The sequence below is a fragment of the Poecilia latipinna genome, unplaced genomic scaffold, assembly GCF_001443285.1.
Source record: "Poecilia latipinna isolate Pla-1442-1.1 unplaced genomic scaffold, P_latipinna-1.0 Scaffold365, whole genome shotgun sequence".
Classification (NCBI taxonomy): domain Eukaryota; kingdom Metazoa; phylum Chordata; class Actinopteri; order Cyprinodontiformes; family Poeciliidae; genus Poecilia; species Poecilia latipinna.
In genome coordinates, this window is record NW_015112981.1 from 229,637 (window position 1) to 248,988 (window position 19,352).

Sequence of the window (19,352 nt, forward strand, 5' to 3'; positions counted from 1 at the left end):
TAGGACTTTGAGAGGTTTTATTAAAGCGACATGGATCCATCACACAAACACATCAGAATAAACTCCAGGATCTGGAACAGACCTTTATGTATGTGACAATACGCTCCGCGCGGGTTCAAGCACGTCCCTGTACTCACACTACACATATACTCAGACCCAGAGAAGGAGCTTGCATGCAACATGAGCACACGAAGAGACAGATCAACAGGGAGAGGATGAGGGTGGTCCTCTGGAACCGTCAGTGTCTGTCTTTAGAAACTTAATCCTGTAGACACACCATGAATGCTATAATTAACAACCTTGGGGCCATCTGTAGACAACAAAATTACACTTGATTTAACAGTAAACCGATAGCGCTGAAGTGAGATAGTCTACATGTTCGGAGCAGACCACGTTTTATTATGCGTCTTAAAAAAAAGTGCTGGACTTAATTGCTTTTGTTCCGAAGGTACAGTGCCTTGCAAACATCTGTATATACCCCTTAAGCTTTTTCACATTGTGTCAAGTTACAACCATAAACCTCACTGTATTTGATTGGTATTTTATGTGAATTGTCAACCCAAAGAAGCATTTAATAAAAATGTGGATACATTATTTATCAGCTTCTTAAAAAAATAAAAGTCTAAAAAAACATAGCACGCAACAGGGGTGTAGCAATGCATCAGTCCAGATATATACATTTTCAATTAATTTAAATTAAATTGTGTTGCATCAAGGCAAAACGAAAATATCAATCCAGATCATCTGCATTTGGACATTGAAGAGTAGGCTAAGTGGTGATATTTGTTAAGTTCTGGTAAAAATGTTCAGCCTGAGCGACTAACAAAGGATGAAAAGGTAAAATTCTGCTCTAATTTATAAAAAGGGACTTCAAATTTGTACATTTGTTGTGTGAATTTAATAAAGTTTACTATCTATTATGATTGTTTCATTATGGATTGACAATCATCAAGGTCACTTTTAAGTAAACTGATTAAAAAAGCCCTCTTAACCTTCAGAATTGTGAGACCAAGTTGAACAGGTTGATCCATTTTTTATTATTTTTTCATTAATTAGTAAAAATGTTTTTTTTTCCAAATATACATGCCTGCAATGATTTAGAAATAAAAAGATAAATCATACTTGAGTTGTTTTCTAAGATAATATAGATGTAAATACTCATGTTACATGTGCTTCATATCGATCGCAGACTTGAGCTGAATTGAATTGAAATCGTGTCATTGCAGACTTTGTAATATTGTCATCCAAACAAATAAATGTAATATTGCATCGTAATAAAGATGGTGATTTTAAATCCAGCCCCTTAGTCAATATCTTGCAGAATCAACACTGGCAGCAATTCGGCTGCAAGTGTTTAGGGCAGCTTTGTATCAGAATTGAACATCTACGGACTGAATGTTTACCCCCCATTGCCCTTTGAAAAATAACAAAGGCAGAGAAACCACTTCATTTCCACTGTTTTCAGACTTACACTACCTAGCATGAGTCTTTCATATAAAATCCCAGTAAAGTTAACTGACGTTTGTAGTCATTATGTAAGAAAATGCAAAGAAGCAAAGCGGTACCAAAGTTTTGCAAGTCACTATACGTGGACATATATGTAATATAGATCCGTTCTTTTGCACCATGTTGTCGAAGTGATTCATTTATGACTCATGACAGCTAGGGTTAAAATGAGACAGTGCAGCTGTCGTGATAGTACCCTGGATATCGTTTTGATCTCAAAGATGACACATTTTATTCTGAAAGTTATCTCTGGCCACAGATCTCTTCAGTAGAGGGGGAGGAGTTATGGACTTGAATTCCCCCCCCCATTTTAGCTCTATTTGCCTAGATGATTGAAGTCTGCAGTCTTTAAGGTATTATAACATCTTTCTAGTGTAAAGATCCCTTAAAACTTTCCTTTGCTTGTTTTGGGATGTGGTGTTTCAATGTGCTTAAAAAAGATTAGATTGAAAATGCCTAAAAAGACTTGCATTTATTTATTATTTAAAACGAACGGCTCGCCATGGCATTTGATATATTGTTTACACTGTTGAAAATATGCAGTAAACCTTAATGCGTTAATTTCTAAACATTTGGGTTCAGATTGCCATCATGTCCCTCTAATGTGGATGACTGAGAAGCAAGTTCAGATTAGATAGGCTACATTTCCCTGTAAGTTCTTGCAGGGACAACATTCACACCTTAATTTAATGCCGTTTTCAACATAGCAGTGATGCTGTGGGTGTAGATTGCATCTTTATGCAGGCGACTTTGTGATTGTGAGTCCATGCAGCTACGCGCCCAATACAGCCCAAACAACCACCAATCAGAGAGCTATTATGTCTCGGGAAGCCTCTATTTTTCTGGCATCCGAGAGGTGAAACTGAGTGCGAGCAGTGAGGGAAAGGGAGGGTGGATGGTAAGGGGGGGGGATTTTTAAACAAAAAGACACAGTAAGAAAAAGGAAAAAGAGACTGAGAAAGAGACAGTGGTGCTTGAGGGAAGCTGAGCCAATGTGCTCACTTTCAAACCCCCAAAATCTCAGAAAGGCTGCCAGACTCAGAAAGAGCGAAGACAATTAGTGCCAATACTAACATGGGTAATGGCTCCAAAATGGAGTTCACACGAGCCCGCCGCTGAGCAAGACTAGCCAAGAAAACAGTCAGCCTAAATCAGGCAAAGCTTGAATGGCAAACGAAGAGAGGAAGCAAATTCTTGCTTCAGTCGACAGGTCCTCAACAAGCCGGCGGCCAGTTAGAGGGCAGCACCAGGCAGGAAGCCTCTACTACCTCAGCATGGAGCCAGGGGCAAAAAGTTATTAAGGAACTGCTTGACAATTTGAAACTTAAAGGAAATGTAAAGGGTGTGCCGTGTAAGGCTACCTACCTACAGTGTTTAAAATAAGTACTGAGCATATCAAGTAATTAATATATTTATATCTAATCTGTTCACATGCAAAATATTGGTAAAAAAAAAAATCAAAGAAATCCATGCAAATAAACCAAACTGGTCTATAAGTTTTGTGCATTAAAGTGGAATGACACAGGGAATTTGTATGTGTATGAAATAGCAGAAAAGACTTTGTTGGTAATATCTTCATGACGTCTTCTGAGAATTACTAAATTCTGTCAGTATTTAGAAAGCAATCCTGCCTTCTATCAGCTGTTCAGTCACACCTGATGACCTATACAAAGGTTGCTCATTACCAAGATTAAAGGTATCATGCAAGAAGTATCTCATAATGGGTAAAAGCAAAAACGTTCTCTCAAGACCTTCACAATCTCATTGTTGCCAAACACAGAGATTTTATTTAAACCCGATTTCTAAAATTGTGAATGTTCCCATGAACACCAAATGGACCCTTATCTGGAAGTGTGAGAAAAAATAATTTTAGTATAAACCAGCCACCTACCAGGTAGTTCTAGGAAACTATCTGACAGAGAACTAAAAGAAAACAACAGTAAGAATTGAAAAGTCGAGGACCACGCACAGAAAGCCTCAGAATAACCTGGAATTAGCAAAAGTGTTTTTCCATGTAAACTTCAAGAAATGCACTTAACCACAAAGACTACTATGCACATTTGTTGCATAAGACTACAAGTTTGTACAAGAACATTTGGTTAAAACGATAAAATACAGGGAGAACAAAATGTGGTCGAACTAGACCAAAATTTCACACAAGATGTTTGAAGGAGCAAAATGACATTCTACATTACCCAAAAGCACAATAACAACAATGCAGTTTTGAGGAGGGAGCGTCATGGTGTAGGACTGTTATTTTTAGAACATGGTACTAGCGGACTTCTAATGATTGAAGAAAGGATGAATGGAGAAATTTACTGAAACATTTCTGGTATGGATCTGCAAATAGAATCTTGGGCATTTCAGCAAGATGAAGATCCCATGAATTCAGATAACGAAACTCCCAACTTGTCTCAGAGAATCTCATTGAAATACAGTGGAAAGAAGTGAATGGTTATGATCCTTGGGTGTTGGGTTTTATTTTTCATATGTTTGTTTTCTGATCACTTATTTGTGTTGGTTCTACAGATCTAGCCATATTCACCTTATTTATTTGTGATAATTCCTGTTAGTAAGGTGTTGTCATGTCAGTTTCTTCCCTTTTGTTTACTTTCTCAATTTATCCGTTTTTTTTTTTTGTGCATTTGGATTTATTTCCCCTAGATGCGTGTTACTCTTTTCATTCTGGTTTATAGTCCCCGTTCCCTTTGGGTAATTAATTTCCCTCCATCAGTTTCAATGTTTTCCTTCTGCCACAGCTGTACCACATCTCCTTTGATTAGTTCATCTGATTCCTTTGTCATTTTCTTTCCCTGCCTTGGTATTTAGGCTCCTGGCTTTTCATTGTTCATTGCTGGATTTTTCCGTTATTCTGTCTGACTCTTCTGTGACTCCTCCCCGTCCGCAGCTTAACCTTGCTGGCCGTTATTACAGAACTCTGTCACAGTCAGGCTCTGCATTTGGATCTTTCAAGTTGTTCAACAAAACCTTAATATGACATGAATAGAAGAGAGTTCTCCAGAACATGTGAGATTAAACGACGGAAGAAGGGTTCAGAATCACACCTGAGCAATGCATGCAAATAGTTTCTCCGCTTGACGCCACAATCGCCAAAAAAAAGGCTTTTCTACTGAACATCAAATATAAAAATACAATAAAATTTTCTAAAAATAATACAATTTCAGAAAGCATGTGTAAAACTTATTCCTTGTACTGTTTCACTTTTTTACACACAATCTGTGGACATGATTTTGTTGATTTGTTCTCATGTGTGGGTTGTTTTCGACAGAACACATTTCTTTCATGTCAGTGCATAAATATATTTACAGAGAAAACGACTGATGAGTTCAGTGTTCATCTCCCTGCTGTGTTTGTGAGTATGTCTGAACTGTTTTAAAAATAGCACAAACTATCCTGAAGACCTGCAGGAAAGTTGGATTCTGCCATGGTTATAAGAGTTCAAGAAGAAGAAGGGATTGACATAGAATAATGCAAAGAAAAATGGAAAAAAAAAATTACCGAAGCAGTTTGCTTTATGAGGAACAAACATCTTGCAGGCAGTGGCTATCTGCAGCTCGGCGCTAAGCACGGCTTTGATGATGAGGTCCTCCACTTGCCTCATCAACACTAGAAGGGAATAAATTGTTTAAATGTGATTCAATAAAACTCATGAGGTCTTAGACGCAAAAAAAAAAAAATCCTCAATAAAAATAAGACTGCCTCACTCACATGTGGTGTCCTTTCCCTCCTCCTTCAAATACCTCAACACTGCACTCATACTCCATTTGTTCCCATAATCCTCAACTTCAGGGTCATCGCAGCTGAAAGGGAAGAAATGCACTTCAAAGACCAAAGCTGAGGTAAAGGGATGAGTCAGGGGGCTTCCCTTAAAAGCAACACACTCAACAGATTTATGAGGCACTGAAGCAGCTTACCTGACATAATCACTGCTCTTTTTGTTCAAACTGTAGTTGGTGAGATGCATGAAATTGTTCTTGATGTGTGTTGTAGTCTGATCGTACTTAACTGTAGCAAATCTGTGGAGAAAAAGGTTCGTTTTTTTTTTTTTTTACTCGAGATAAAGGGGAAAAAAAGAATGCACATTCTCTTCTACGTTCATGAAGCTGTAACTTGACTTAATAATTGCGGCACGTAAGGGAGAAAATAGTCTCTGATAGAGTTTCAGGGCAGTTAGTGCCACATGTGGTATAATGAAAATTCTTTGGCACACCACCGCGTACCTGAATATCAACACCACCAAAGGAATGTCAGGAGATAAAAGCAGGATTCAGAACTTGGCCATGATTTATTGCTCACAGTTGATAATGAAGCCAGCAAAATAAGAGGGCAGTGGCACCGTGTTTCCAGCATGAGCACATACTTCTATCAGAGCGAGGCGAGGAGCCAGCTATTCACTAAATCATCTTCCCTCTCCTGGCCTACCTGTATCAGTTCATAGTCCGTTTATGGTTTAACTTAGAAAAATGTTATCACTTTCAAATAAAACAAAAATAAATAAAAAATAAATTTAAAAAACTTAAGAAATTCTGTTGAGTTATGTTCAGATGATATCTGAACAATAACCGAAAAAAAAAAAAAAACAAAAAAAACATTTGATTAGCACATCCTACAACTGAAACAATGGAGTGCTTTGTTTCAACATCTCCACAGCAGTTGGACACAGAGGCTGATTTCTAAAAGCTTGGGGTGCCCTCTTGTGGAAACAGAAAGAATATCACTATGATTAATCTAATAAAGCTTAAAAAAGAAACGTAAACAGTAAACTACCTACAGAATTTAAATCCACACTTAAAGCACAATTGAACAAACTGGCAGATTGCTCAAAACTTCACCTTAACATAGCATGTATTGTCAAACATGCTAAAAATGTCATAATATTCAGCAATACATGATAATTCTGTTTTACTTGGATTTATTTTAATTTATTTAGAGCTAAATACATTAACGAAGATAGTGTTCAGAAATTACTTTTGATGTGAATTTGCAGTGTAGAATGAATGAATATACTTTATTAATCCCACAGTGAAATTCACAATAGTAAAAAAAAATGGCGAAAACACTTTAGTACCGTTAGAGTTCGCATTTTTATTTTCTTCCTGAACATTTATTTCAGGTGACAGAGTTATGACTAATAAATTAAACAAAGCAGAATGTGAGCTAAAGAGGTACAAAAAGCGTATCATCTATCAGTTCACATGAAACTGCTTTTACTTTGAATGGTTTTTAACATGTATATGTAAATATGAAGTTGAAGTCATCACAATTATTTTCAGCTTACATGCTTGAATAAAGAGTGAGACATATTGCCTTTGGTGTCACTTTGCACATTAATAGAAAACAGATGAAAATAGGTATTTGCATCTTTCTGTATGCATAATGTCAGTGACTGTGACATTTTATAACACATACAAGTAAATCTGTTACCTTCACTTGTTACATAATTCTGCAAACATCAAACATAACTTTAAAAAATTTGACTTCACAATTTGATGCCTTGAAATTGCCCCGTCTCTTTAAGAAGCTCCTACTCTATGACACTTCATCGTCAGCATATCATCACAACACACTTTCTCCGTTAATTAAACTGTTTACACTTTTTCTTGGGAGCGTTGGACTGAGAAGTAGTTCATATCATAAGCTCAGATGACGCACAGTTTCACCAAATGTTTGCCAATTGCTGTAGCTGTGTAGGGAAGGCTCAGGGGCTGGATGGAGACTGCAGCTCTAAGGAGGAGCTTTGAGGAAATAGGCAGAGATTTGTGTTGTCAGACAATTACTGTTCCCACTAATCCAGAGCCAACCCTTAAGGAAACCCCCTCCTGTATGGTCCAACCCTGTGAAATGTTATAGTTGGCCGATTGGTAAAGGAGGGATGTAGAAAGTACGGATGTACCAATAACTGTGCCACCAGTTATTTTGTACAAAAATATGGGGACTGAGAGATGCTGCTAAAAATATTACTGTCATGATCTGTGGCTTTTGTTCATTCTTTAGCTTACAGATTTCAGGTGCTTTCTTAAGTTTAGTACTTAAATAGTTGATATATTGCTTGTGATTGTAATTTGAGATGTTACTACAGACTCCCAACAAGGTTTTCCAGACTCCTCTTTGTAATCCTTGCGGTGCTTTATGTTTTCCATGTTTTGAACTTTATCAAAGGTTGATGTTTTTGTTATTAAAATACTGTTTTTGTTCGCACTCATGTGCCTGCATGTGGGTCCTGTCTTCATTCAATTAAGAATTTACATACACTTACCTAGCGAGACCCTCTTCATAGACATAGATGAGCAGCGGGTTGAAAGATGTCACCACTACATATAAACGAACGTCAAACTTGAACTCTGCAAGCAAAAACAATGAGGACTGATCATAAAGAGTTTTAATGTCCAACAGTCAAAATATCCACTATGTCTTACCATCGATTAATAGGGGGTTATTTATGTAGCGTGACACCAAGACGTTTTCATCCATTAAAATCTGATTTGGCTGTTCATGGGAAGCGACATAAAGGTGACAACATAAAGAACACACAAAGAGGATATGCAGTCAGTATTTCATCTTGGAGATAAAGCAACAATGTACAAGTTAATTCACATAAAACAACATTAAAATATCGACTCCAAGCAGCTGCCACGACATTGCAGTTAATCGTGAACATCAAAGGACCGTCACATGGGGAGACTTTTCTGCAACGCTGGTCATAGCAGGTCAACCTTCAATAACAGCCTATAAAAACACAATCTGGTGCTGGGAGATGGGTCATTTATGTGTTGCAGGTGGTGAAGTTGAGTTGAGATTGGAAGGGTGGGGGTAGAGTAAACCCAGCGCTGGCAGGAGTTCAGAGCAAAACCAAACCGAAAAGATGGACGTATTTCTTTCTTCTCTCCAAATATCAAGCTGACATTCTTTCCACCATTGCATAAAAATGCCTGAGAAGAAGAAGAATCGTGGACATATTTTCCAAGAGTGAGAACCTTGTTGGCCTCCTCTGAGAGCGGAGTCCTTGGAAGCGTGTGATTTACTCCACTGGGCTTATTAATGTCTGGTTGAAACTTATTTCAAAGACAACTGTATCAGCGCAACCCCCACACTCGGATAACATCTGGCAAAGTGACTGCCTGGGTTCACACAACATTTTTCACGTCCGTGTGCACAAACTGTACTCCTACACGACTAATGTAAATCTGTGCTAACACATGAATTAATAGGACACAGGAAAAAAATGACTGACACCAGGGCATTTATATTAAAAGGGAGGTTTGGTATCTTCTGTTTCAAGTATGTGGTAATTTATCATCTCTATCTAAAGTATTTTTTTTTTCTTAAATCACACTGGTCCTACACCCCTTTGTTCTGTAATTATTTTTCAGCTTTTCTCCTACTGCAACATCATACACAATTAAACAAAAATATTTTTGTTATTTCCACACACAAAAAAAACTGTTTTAAGCAAAGAAAAACCTGAGCAGAGAAAACAGAAGAATATTAGTTGGCAAAAAAAATTAGAAACAAATAAAATAGAAAACGGAACAATTAAATTTAAATGGCTTCAAGTAAATTCATCTCTTCTCCAACTCATATCACAATTTCATCTATTTCATCTTTCCTACATACGTTTTGGAGTTGGAAATTGCACAGTTTTAAAAAGTGAAAATCACTTACATTGCTGACCAAATAGATTCCCCGTCCTCTTGAAGATGCAACTGGTTTAATTATCCATGGTCCCTTGTCCTTAGCAAAACAACCTGAGTGGGACACAGAGGACTTTTGGAAAGCACTACAGATGTCGGACACTGTGAAAAATTAAGTATCTTTCAAAAAGCATTTACACCCCTTCAACTTATTGTTATTTTGTAACTTTATTACAAGAAACTTTTATGTATTTTTATTGGGGTTTTATGTGATAAACCAACAGAAAAAAAGACAGGTTTTTGAATTATGAAGAAGGAAAATTGTACATGGATTTCAAACATTTTTAGAAATAAAATTCTGCATTTTGTAGGGGTAATCTCAAAGCATGATGTTTTACAGTGTGGACGTTGTGTGCGGGACGATATGCCGTGTCGGTTCTCCGACACACGCTCCTTTAGCATGTAAGGTTTGAAGTTCTAATTTAGTGTCACCTGACGAGCGCACTTTCCTACAACTTTATCTGTGATCTGCCTGATGTGCTTATTGGTCTTGGTGATGCTGTTTGTAGGCTAATGTTCTGCAACAAACCACTGAGGCCTTCACAGAACAGCTTTATTTGTTCTGAGAGTAAATTACACCGTGTGGACCTTCATTTGCTAATCAAGTGACTTGTTAAGCTAATTGTTTCACTGGATTTTATTTCGGGCTATTATATTAAATGGAGCTGAATACAAATGTACATCATACTTTTCACCATTTTATTGGTAAACAACCATTTAATCTCTCCCCTCCACCTCTACATAATTAGGCACAATTATTGTGTTAAGTTTCAATTAAATAATTTGAAGTCGATGGTTGTACTATATGACTGAATGTGAAAAAAGTTGAAGGGGTATTAATACTTTTCCAAGTATTCTATATCATAAAGGCAGCTCTGCTTAAGCTAAGTGAATCAGGTGAGGGTCTTACTGCGGAACTCCTCGCTCTCAGAGGGAAGCACAAAGGTCTGAGGAATTATATGGAAGTTTTTGAAGCCATAAGTCTGCTGCATCCGCTGGATGTTTTTATAGAGATGGTCTTTGCGAGTTAATTCATATGACCTGGAAATCAGCAGAGATTTCAGTTGAAAATGTGCTCTACTTTGACATGACATAACAAATACAGAAATAGATGACAGCCATAGAACACCCCCCTGCCTGACAGCGTGATTCATTTCATGCTTCAGAGAGGCACCAGTCCAAACTAAATGTGTGTTGCAGGGGAAGCCAAAAAATACATTGCCTGAACTGAGGGGTTTGGAAAGGATTAGTAGTGTTATTTATAATACAGAAACCAGTAACAGGACACCTGGGTATTTCAGCGTACCTGGGAAAGTGGTTGACCTTCTGGAACTCTTGAAGGCTGTGTAGTAGGTAAGGCTTGAGGTGAGATCCAGTCCACATCAGGTTGAAGTTGTTACTGTTTGGGTGAACCTGAATGACAGAAACGTGGACCGACTTGCGCTTAATCCCATCCCATAAAGCAATCACTACAATAAAGTTAGTTAAATCCCTGCCATGCAATGTGAAATAAAATCCAAGACCAGCACTGAATTATGTGAATTTCAGAACCAGATCACTCCATGGCCAATGGACAAAATTACAGCATGGACTTTTAAAATTACATCAGAAAAACAGCCAACCCAAAGATTTTCCTTTGTGCCATGGGAATGCTTTGCTCAGTTTTACACTAAATACATTACTAAAAAAAATAATATTTATCAGAATACAAAATTCAAACAACTACTCTGTTTTTGGGGCTACCACCACATGTTTGTAATAAAGTGTGGCTCTTTAGTGGCAGACACTCATGTTAATTTGATCACTGGTCAAATGAAAGTCAACAAGCACAGGACTAAAACATAAAAGAGGTTTAAAGGTTAACCAAACAGAGGATTGCAACCATTGATAATGCTTTGAATGTGTAATTGTTTTCTCCAGAGCAGCTCTGACAGTTGCATTGGGAGTAAACAGATGAAAGAAAAAGCTGAATGTTTGCTTTTCGTCCTAAGGGACACAAATCTTTTAAACCTGCATGAATGAAGAATGAGCATTACCTCATGAAACCCATGATTCATGAGTATCCGTCGTACTAGGCGGCTATCTGTGCGAACAATCTTGAAGGACATATTATATCTCTCTGGTGAAAGGAAAACACACAAGAGACAAGCAAAAATTAGACTGTCCAACTTATTGATGTTCTACATTTAAAATGTCTTATATAACTTTAAATGTCTGTACCTCCAACAGAGCAGATACGCCTGTTTTTTGAAACAACAGCCTCGGGTAGAAAAACAATAACTGGGATTGTCCTGCTAATGCCACTCCATGCGATGCAAGGATGTTCTCTACTCGGAAAATTAGACATGTGACATAAAAACCTAGTGAGTAAAAAACATTACTGAATAAGAAAAATTGCAACCATATAACAGAAATCATCTTTGAATGTTATAGCCCAAATTTTTAGCTGCCATTACTAGGCACAGGATGGCTGCTGGTCAATGTAACAAGGTTTTCCTCAACTACATGGATTCATTGTGTTCATAATATGAAAGAAGCTTTGTTTTGCTCTGTTTAATAGCCAAATTGTAGCACTGTTATGGTCTGTTTTACCTGTTAAGCAGCCTTTACCTGTTTGAAAGAATACAAAAAAATGATTTTTGCAAATCTTCAAAGTTGCAAAAGACAGAGCTATGGAATACCTCACATCATTGTTAGTAAGATATAATTACGGTAGGTTTATTTATAAATACTAAATATATTAAAATATTTTAGTAGCAGTAGAAATAACTATTTTTTTCTGTTTTGTTTTAAAGGGAAATAGTCAATGTTATACATTTCGATTTTAAATTTCTGTGCAAGAACCCAGCTGTTGTGTAATCATAGTTTTTACTTTAAAAATCTCATACTAGCTCATGCCTTATCATTACAAAAAAGCATGAACATCTGAGCCAGATAAAGACAAGAATCTGGTAAGGCCAGTAACAAATGCATCCCCTCACTGTACTAACTCACCCTCATACAAAACTTCAAACCAGTAGTGACATGCATATCACATAGCAAATATAAGATAAGGCATGACAGTGATAAAGTGCGACTCAATCAGGTATGACCGGTATAGATAAAGCGGGTGAAATGTAAACAATTCCTCCATCCAGTTTTCAAAGCAACTATGAGGAACTGTGTGGAAAATAAGTTTCACTGAGATATCAAGACAAATACACTTGACAAGCTATTCTGATATTTTAAATGGATATACCAGATAAAAATAAAAGTCTTATCACAACTGCATCTCGGAACTCATTCAACTTAAAATGCTTAAGAAAGGCATTGAAAAAAAGATACCTGAAAATATTTCCAACTGAAAATGAGGGACCAGCAAACAATATGCTAGAAAACATTCAGCAAACTTTCAAAATATCATATACACGACACTGTCACTGTACCTTACTTACTGAAACTAAGACCAAATATAGGTAGCACCCACTGTTAAGAAAAGGTTAACATTTTTTATTTTTTCTCAAGAATTGTAAATTTCACACCGGCAAGTCCTTCTTTTTCTCAGCAAGACAATGGATAATCTGCACAGTTCTGCAAAAACAAAGTGTTGTTAGCTAACTACCATGCCAAACTGAAACCATTATTTTGTGTTTTACTCAAAACAGCTAATACTTATATTTAAGATCTCTCTAATACTATTTTCATGGAACAAAATAAAAAAAAAAAAAACACTAAAGTTGTACTGCTGTGTCTTGCACTCTTGGAATATTGCATTTATTAATGCATGTTCATTCAGAGTACGCATGCCTCACTTTAGACTCTAGTATCTTTAGTAGTATCTGTAAAGTTATACGTCGTAGTACTTTGAATTATTCAGTGTAATGTGTTGCCTGATTGTTGTACATTGCCCTGTTCTAAATTATTGATTCCTTCTAATACAAAAGACAAGATAAGGTTGAAAAGCACAATAGCTATACTATATTTTATTTTATGTTACATAACTTGTGTTAAAGATTTGTTTTCAAAATAAATGTCTTAACACTGTTATAATGAGAGAAATATAAGAATTTTTAGTCAACACAAACTGACTTAGGACAAGCACACTGAAAGCAGATGATACAGTAATGGTCAGTAAGGTATGACTAAGAATAGCTTGAAGAGGGAATTATTTGGCCAAAAGAAGAAAGACCAGCTGTCCAATTCACAATGGAGAGCTAGCTTATCCTCTTTGCATATCAAAAATTTATAATAAACTCTTCAATGATGAGATCTGATTTTGTCTAAAAAAAAAACATTTTGGTTAGAATGTATTTACTTAGAATTTCGCAAAATATCCCTAGAGATTGTACACCAACAATTAAATAATACAATTTAGATAAACTGACAATTTGTAAAGATATAGACTAGAAAAAAAAACTATGATCTTGATCCATCAAGGTGGCATATTAATCATATCTTAAGAGGCACATATTGTAGTGTCAGCCAAGGGATCAGCAAGGTAAGAACCTAAGTGAGACTAAAGAGGACAGTCTAATTACACAAGCTGCACACACTTTGAGAAAGAGCCTCTCTGCAGCTTGTAATGGTAGAGAAAACATTGTGCAATACGATAAGACCATTAAAATAGAAAGCCTACAATTGGAATGCTTAAGAATGGTATCCAATCTAAAATATTTAAGATTGATTTATTTGTCATTTCAGATATGAGCAAAAAAAACATCTGACTGAAGCAAAATTATGCAAAATATCTACACTTCTTTATGCTCGACTAGGGCCGATATTATGTTGTTGTGGTGACTGAAAATATAGTTTTTCGGTGTCATTGAACATTTTAAAATAAATTGTAGAATTCAATCTAATAATTTTTATTTTAAATACAAAAAACAGACTAAAGTATACAATAACATGCAATATACAATAACCACAAATTGTGTTTATTATAATAACTCTTCAGTTGTTCAGCATATAGTATATGTAAAACATGTCACATCTATGTAAAACATGAAATACAACGTGCTTAGATCCAAATGGGATGAGTGGCATTTAAATACCAGTATTACGGATACTGTATTGCTTTTCCTCCCACTTCCACCAAATGTTTGCACACAGGCTATTGTTTAAACGATGTAAGACAGATTGGTAATTAGCTTAAATGCGTTGTGTTCTAACAGACCTAAGTGTTTTTTGTCATCAACATTTGGCTTTACAGCATTTGGCTGTACTTTCACTCCAACACACAAGCTGTCCCAAAATATGACTGCACAAAAAGACAGAGCTCATCATTTTTTAATTTATGTCTAAAACTAACTGCTAAGATATACAATAGATATACTGTAAAATATAATAAGATTATTAAATAAAATGTTTTATATCCTAAATATATTTACATTTGTTTCCACACCACAAAAAATATCCCACAGCAAGTTTCTAGAACAGATTGCTATTATTATTATTATTATTATTATTATTATTATTATTATTATTATTATTATTAAAGTGCATCAAACAGCAGAAGAGGAGTTCTGAGATTACCCATGTTCGTCCTCAGAAGAAGATTCTGAGTCCTCTTTCTCCCGAACCACGGCTGGCATTTTCCCATCAAAGTCAGGCTGACTACCCGGTGAAATCCTCCAGGTAATAACGAAAGCTGCTCTACTGAGAATAGTGGTGGTTACATATGTACGTACACATATTATAGCACTAATTTCTCTAAGCAGCAAATACCGACATCCGCATTAAATGTATAAATTAGTTCAGACAAAAATAACACCTTCATAAATCTACCTGTGGCGGCGATGAAACCTTCTTACTGCACATACACAAGACGTTGGCACGGACTGGCGGTTATACCATATGCTGGTACCAACCAAAACAGAGTCACTTTAGATGTAAAACCAAAGTAACAGTATTACTGAACCTAAGTATAAATGTGAACCAATATAAACTTACCCGTACCTTCTGGTGCAGAAACGCTAACAGCTAACTAGCTGGCGGAAGCATCACAGCGCCGTTAATCTTCCTGGTTACTACAACAACTGAGTAGCAACAGTGCAGTGGGCATGCGCACTAGCTAAAAACGGTTGTCCACGTGAGGAACGTTTAAACTAAACGTTAATCCCCCTTTACAGCAGGTGTTAGTAAATTAAATCCACAAAGAAAGACTTGTTTTATAAGAAATGGGACTGTTGTCAAATCGTTTTTGGATTATATTAATGTAAATATGTGTTGTTTTTTTTTTTTATTTGATTCACATCATGAAATTAAATCCGAATCTCATGTAAAATTCCATATAAAATTGTGTCGACTTGCGCAATATTTACCAACCCATTCAACACCTTTTATTAAGCCATTTTATTAAGCCATTCATTTCTACATTGAAATTTTTTTTATGGTGTGATGTAACATTCTGATCTTAAAGGTTATTACCAGCTTCTATGACGGAGACAAGTTGTGCAGAGATGTGAATGTGTCATCTTTCAGTTTTCATTGCCACTATTTGTAATATAAACAAAAAACTGGGAGCTATGTCACAAACCTACTTCCTGATTTTACAATATGTTCATTCCACCTTGATTTTTTTTATAATTATAAAATTTATTTAAAAAATTATGACATCTTGACAACCCTGTTGTGACCAGATAATTGGTTTAACTATGGTTTCAGATCACTTTTTTCATCTTTATGAATAAGCAAAATACTTCTTGAACCAGACTTAATTTAGATATAAGTACAATAGCTCAGTAGAAGTTCAAGGCAGCATACAGTCAGAAGGCTGTATGTGGGATGAGGAAAACAACTGACAGACAGATTGATGGTTGGACAAACATAAACAAAGTCTGAGAGAACATGTATTTTTCTCCCCTTTTTTTTCCCCTTTCAATATATCAGAACCTGAAAAATGCTTCAATTTTATGCTTTAAGAAACCCTCTGAACTTTGTAAATGTGTCATGCAATTTTAGTACGTCTGGCTTAGATTATGTTGTGTGGTTTTCTAAAGTCAAAATTAATGAGACCATTTCTGTTGTAAATCATCCCTAAATATAATTTCAGCCCATGTTTCAAGCCAAACCCCAAAATTATGCAATTAACTGTTACAGTGTAATAAAATCTGCAGTGACATCTATGTACTAGCCCCTCCCCTATCTAGAAACACTAACATGCTGTCTACACGCTATGCGAATGGGTGAATTGTTATTGGTCCGCATAAGAAATTGGGCGGTACCTTAAGTTTTAGGACGACCAATCATAATAATGGTTCGATTGAATGGAGCCATTTTTGGAGTCTTGTTATTGGCTTACCCTGTGGCCAAAGATTGGGGAAAAGTCACCGTTTCAAATGTAGCTAAATACTCGGTTGGCTGAAGTCCACCTGTGGTTTTTAGTATTTTGTCTTGCCAGATTGTGTTTTAGAAACATGACGACGCTGTAGTCTGGCTATCGCTGGTGGGTAGCTATGGTTTTCTTTGTTTGTTTTTTCCCCCTCATTGACGAATTTACAAAAATATTAGTCTGTTCAAAGATATTAATGATTGTAATCTCTGACAGATGACCTTGAATGTGTGCGTTAAGCCGCTCGGTTGCTCCTGCGGTCTGAGCTTTCCTGGACTACTGTGAGCCGACAGACTCTCTGACAGGTGCGTCACTGACAGCAAATATGAGCCGCTTTCTGAACGTCCTCCGGAGCTGGCTGGTGATGGTGTCCGTCATCGCGATGGGAAACACCGTGCAGAGCTTCAGGGACCACAGCTTCCTCTCAGAGAAACTGTACACGGGAACGCCAGAGTTTGGTGAGTATGTATAATGTCAGATAGAAAAGTTAGGACAACCCGTGTGTTTTCTAACAGTTCTGATATTCGATTTCTGATTTGGGATCAATTTGAGCACATCATTTTGCAACTTATGCGTTTGCAAAGGTTTTTGGAACTCAAATCAGTTAGAAATCTGACATAACACAATACAGAGAATAGTTTACAAATGGAGGAGATTTAAGACAACTGCCAACATGCCCAGGTCTGGTCTTCCATGCATGTTCACCCAGAGAACAGATAGCAAAACGCTTAAAGAAGTCTCCAAAATCCCCTAAATACCACAAAACCAACAAGCTTTTGCTGGCGTTGATTCAAAAGTAAACGGAGATGTAGGCAAGAAAAGGACTTCTGGAAAAATATGGACATCTGAGTATAAACTTGAATTATTTATATTTGGAAACAAGAACAGAAAATGTGTTTGGCTTAAACCACATACAGGAAACAAACCTCATACTGAAAAGCATGGAGCTGGAAGTGTCACGGTTTTGGGATCTGGACCAGCAGACCATTATAAAATCAAACATCAAGTATCAGAGCAGAATATTTGAGAACATTTATAATGAGAGTAAAAAGATTAAGCACAGATCTCGATTTGAAATGGACTTTACATGCAAGAAACCCCTCAAACATCTCAGTTGAATGTTGGAGTAGAAAAAAAAAAAATCCTCGGATTGATGTCAGCGACTGTTAAACAATTACAAGTCTCGCACCACACCACCTGGAAGGAGATAGAACTGGCAAATGTTGACCAACACAGCAAGGTTTATTTTATGATCATGTAGCTAATCAAAAACAGGCTTTAAAAGATTCATACATATACTGACTGCTTCATTATGCCTCCATCTCTACTCCTCCACTTTCTCTAGTAAATGGTCTCCAAGCTCGAACATTTGGTATTTGGACATTGCTGTCGTCAATCATCCGCTGTGCCTGTGCCATTGATATCCAGAACAGAACGTAAGCTATACGGTTACGTTTTCTTGGTTTACAATCATATGGTCATATTAATACATATTGGCTTCTACAGGCTGTATCACATTACCTTATGGACATTTGTGTTGGCACTGGGTCACTTTCTGTCGGAAGCATTCATCTACAAAACTGCACCACTGACTATTGGAGTGATGGCACCACTCCTTGTTGCAAGTGAGTATGGAGGGGTAATTGCCTCAAATTTAGGATTTTATGCTTGAAACTTTTACTGGAAATTTATTCATTTGAAAAGCATCACATCTTATCTTGCTTTTCGCAGGTTTTTCCATCATAGGAATGCTCATTGGATTCCAGTGTTTTCCAGAGATTCAGGAAGAAACGGGAGCACGGCAGAAGAAGCGAAACTAGTTTCCTCCTCCTCCTATTGGCCGAATCCACCACCAGCACACAAGCTTGGACCAGTAATTGTGTGCCGGCTTTGGCATCATGAAAGAAGTTCACATGTAAATTACTTTTTTGAGAGACTTTGTATTTTACCCTTTACATCCTTTGTATAAATATATATTTTATCGTTGACAGTGCAGTAGTGGGTTTGCAGTGGTGGGGGTGTTCTGGGTTTACCTACTTAACATTCAAAGGAGCAATATTATAGCAGGGTTAAGCCACATAGTAATCTGGAATATAATTTTTTCACTTCATCTCTATTTTTTTTCATCAGTTCAGACTTACCAAAGAACTACATCATGTAACTGTTTTACACACACACACACACACACACACAGTAGCCGTTTGATTTTTACCTCAGAAACAAAGTTGAGGTTTTATGAACTCGCAATAAGAAAAGTATTTATCTGCACAGCAATTCAGACATCTTGATTTTAAAGGTGTAATTGTTTTTTTTTTTTTTTTTTTGCATTATTTTCAGGAAATCATCCATGCTCGATATTTGAATTAAACTTCACATTTTTTGCCAGCATTTCTGGTTTTATTTCTTCTTCTGATGAATATATAATTCAAACATGTACCCAACGTCCTTCATGATTCACAGATCTATCAATCTATCTTCAAATAGGCACAAAATACCCAATTACCTAAAAAATATTGAGGTTAACCATCTGGGGATTCTAGGGTGTTTGATCAAATTTGATTATCAAAGAAACCGAGCTGGTTCTCCAGACATTAAACCTTTGCATTTTTGGTTGGAATTTTGTCCCATTTTAGTATGCGTGTTTTTTTTTTTTGTATCCAATTTCCTGTACTGTTTTCTTGTTACCATATCTTTATTTTGATGGAACTGTGTCATCTCTCTCCTTCTCCCAACCCATCCTAAGGTGTTTAAAATCCCCCTTGTGGTTCATTTATGTCTGTTTAATTTTTGGTTTTTAGCCTAAGCTTACCAACTGCTCCTCATGC

The 19,352-nt window shown here is 36.5% G+C and overlaps 2 protein-coding genes across 11 annotated transcripts in view; one reads left to right on the top strand and one right to left on the bottom strand.

The window, feature by feature from the left end:
• The window catches only part of ttll5 (tubulin tyrosine ligase-like family, member 5), a 66,319-nt gene extending 51,065 nt beyond the window's left edge, over positions 1–15,254 (bottom strand). For 7 of the 10 annotated variants that reach the window (XR_001425467.1, XM_015036350.1, XM_015036349.1 and 4 more), the window contains exons 1-13: positions 15,147–15,254; positions 14,982–15,053; positions 14,730–14,849; positions 11,439–11,545; positions 11,255–11,337; positions 10,525–10,631; positions 10,129–10,259; positions 9,190–9,272; positions 7,944–8,013; positions 7,784–7,868; positions 5,442–5,543; positions 5,236–5,327; positions 5,026–5,133 (exon numbers count right to left, since the gene is read on the bottom strand). Coding sequence is in view for 9 of the 10 variants with exons in the window: in XM_015036350.1 (XP_014891836.1) it covers positions 5,026–5,133; positions 5,236–5,327; positions 5,442–5,543; positions 7,784–7,868; positions 7,944–8,013; positions 9,190–9,272; positions 10,129–10,259; positions 10,525–10,631; positions 11,255–11,337; positions 11,439–11,545; positions 14,730–14,788 (1,027 nt within the window). In the remaining variant the exon portion in view is untranslated. Of the gene's footprint in view, positions 1–5,025; positions 5,134–5,235; positions 5,328–5,441; positions 5,544–7,783; positions 7,869–7,943; positions 8,014–9,189; positions 9,273–10,128; positions 10,260–10,524; positions 10,632–11,254; positions 11,338–11,438; positions 11,546–14,729; positions 14,853–14,981; positions 15,054–15,146 lie in introns of all 10 variants that reach the window. The other 3 variants (XM_015036342.1, XM_015036344.1, XM_015036345.1) reach the window with 3 other exon arrangements.
• A 1,233-nt stretch (positions 15,255–16,487) lies between these two features.
• On the top strand, positions 16,488–18,914 carry erg28 (ergosterol biosynthesis 28 homolog). The gene is made up of 5 exons (XM_015036357.1): positions 16,488–16,641; positions 16,744–16,985; positions 17,873–17,963; positions 18,034–18,152; positions 18,259–18,914. The coding sequence occupies exons 2-5, from the start codon at positions 16,853–16,855 to the stop codon at positions 18,345–18,347; spliced, it is 432 nt and encodes a 143-aa protein (XP_014891843.1). The 5' UTR covers positions 16,488–16,641; positions 16,744–16,852; the 3' UTR covers positions 18,348–18,914.
• Positions 18,915–19,352: the final 438 nt, after the last annotated feature.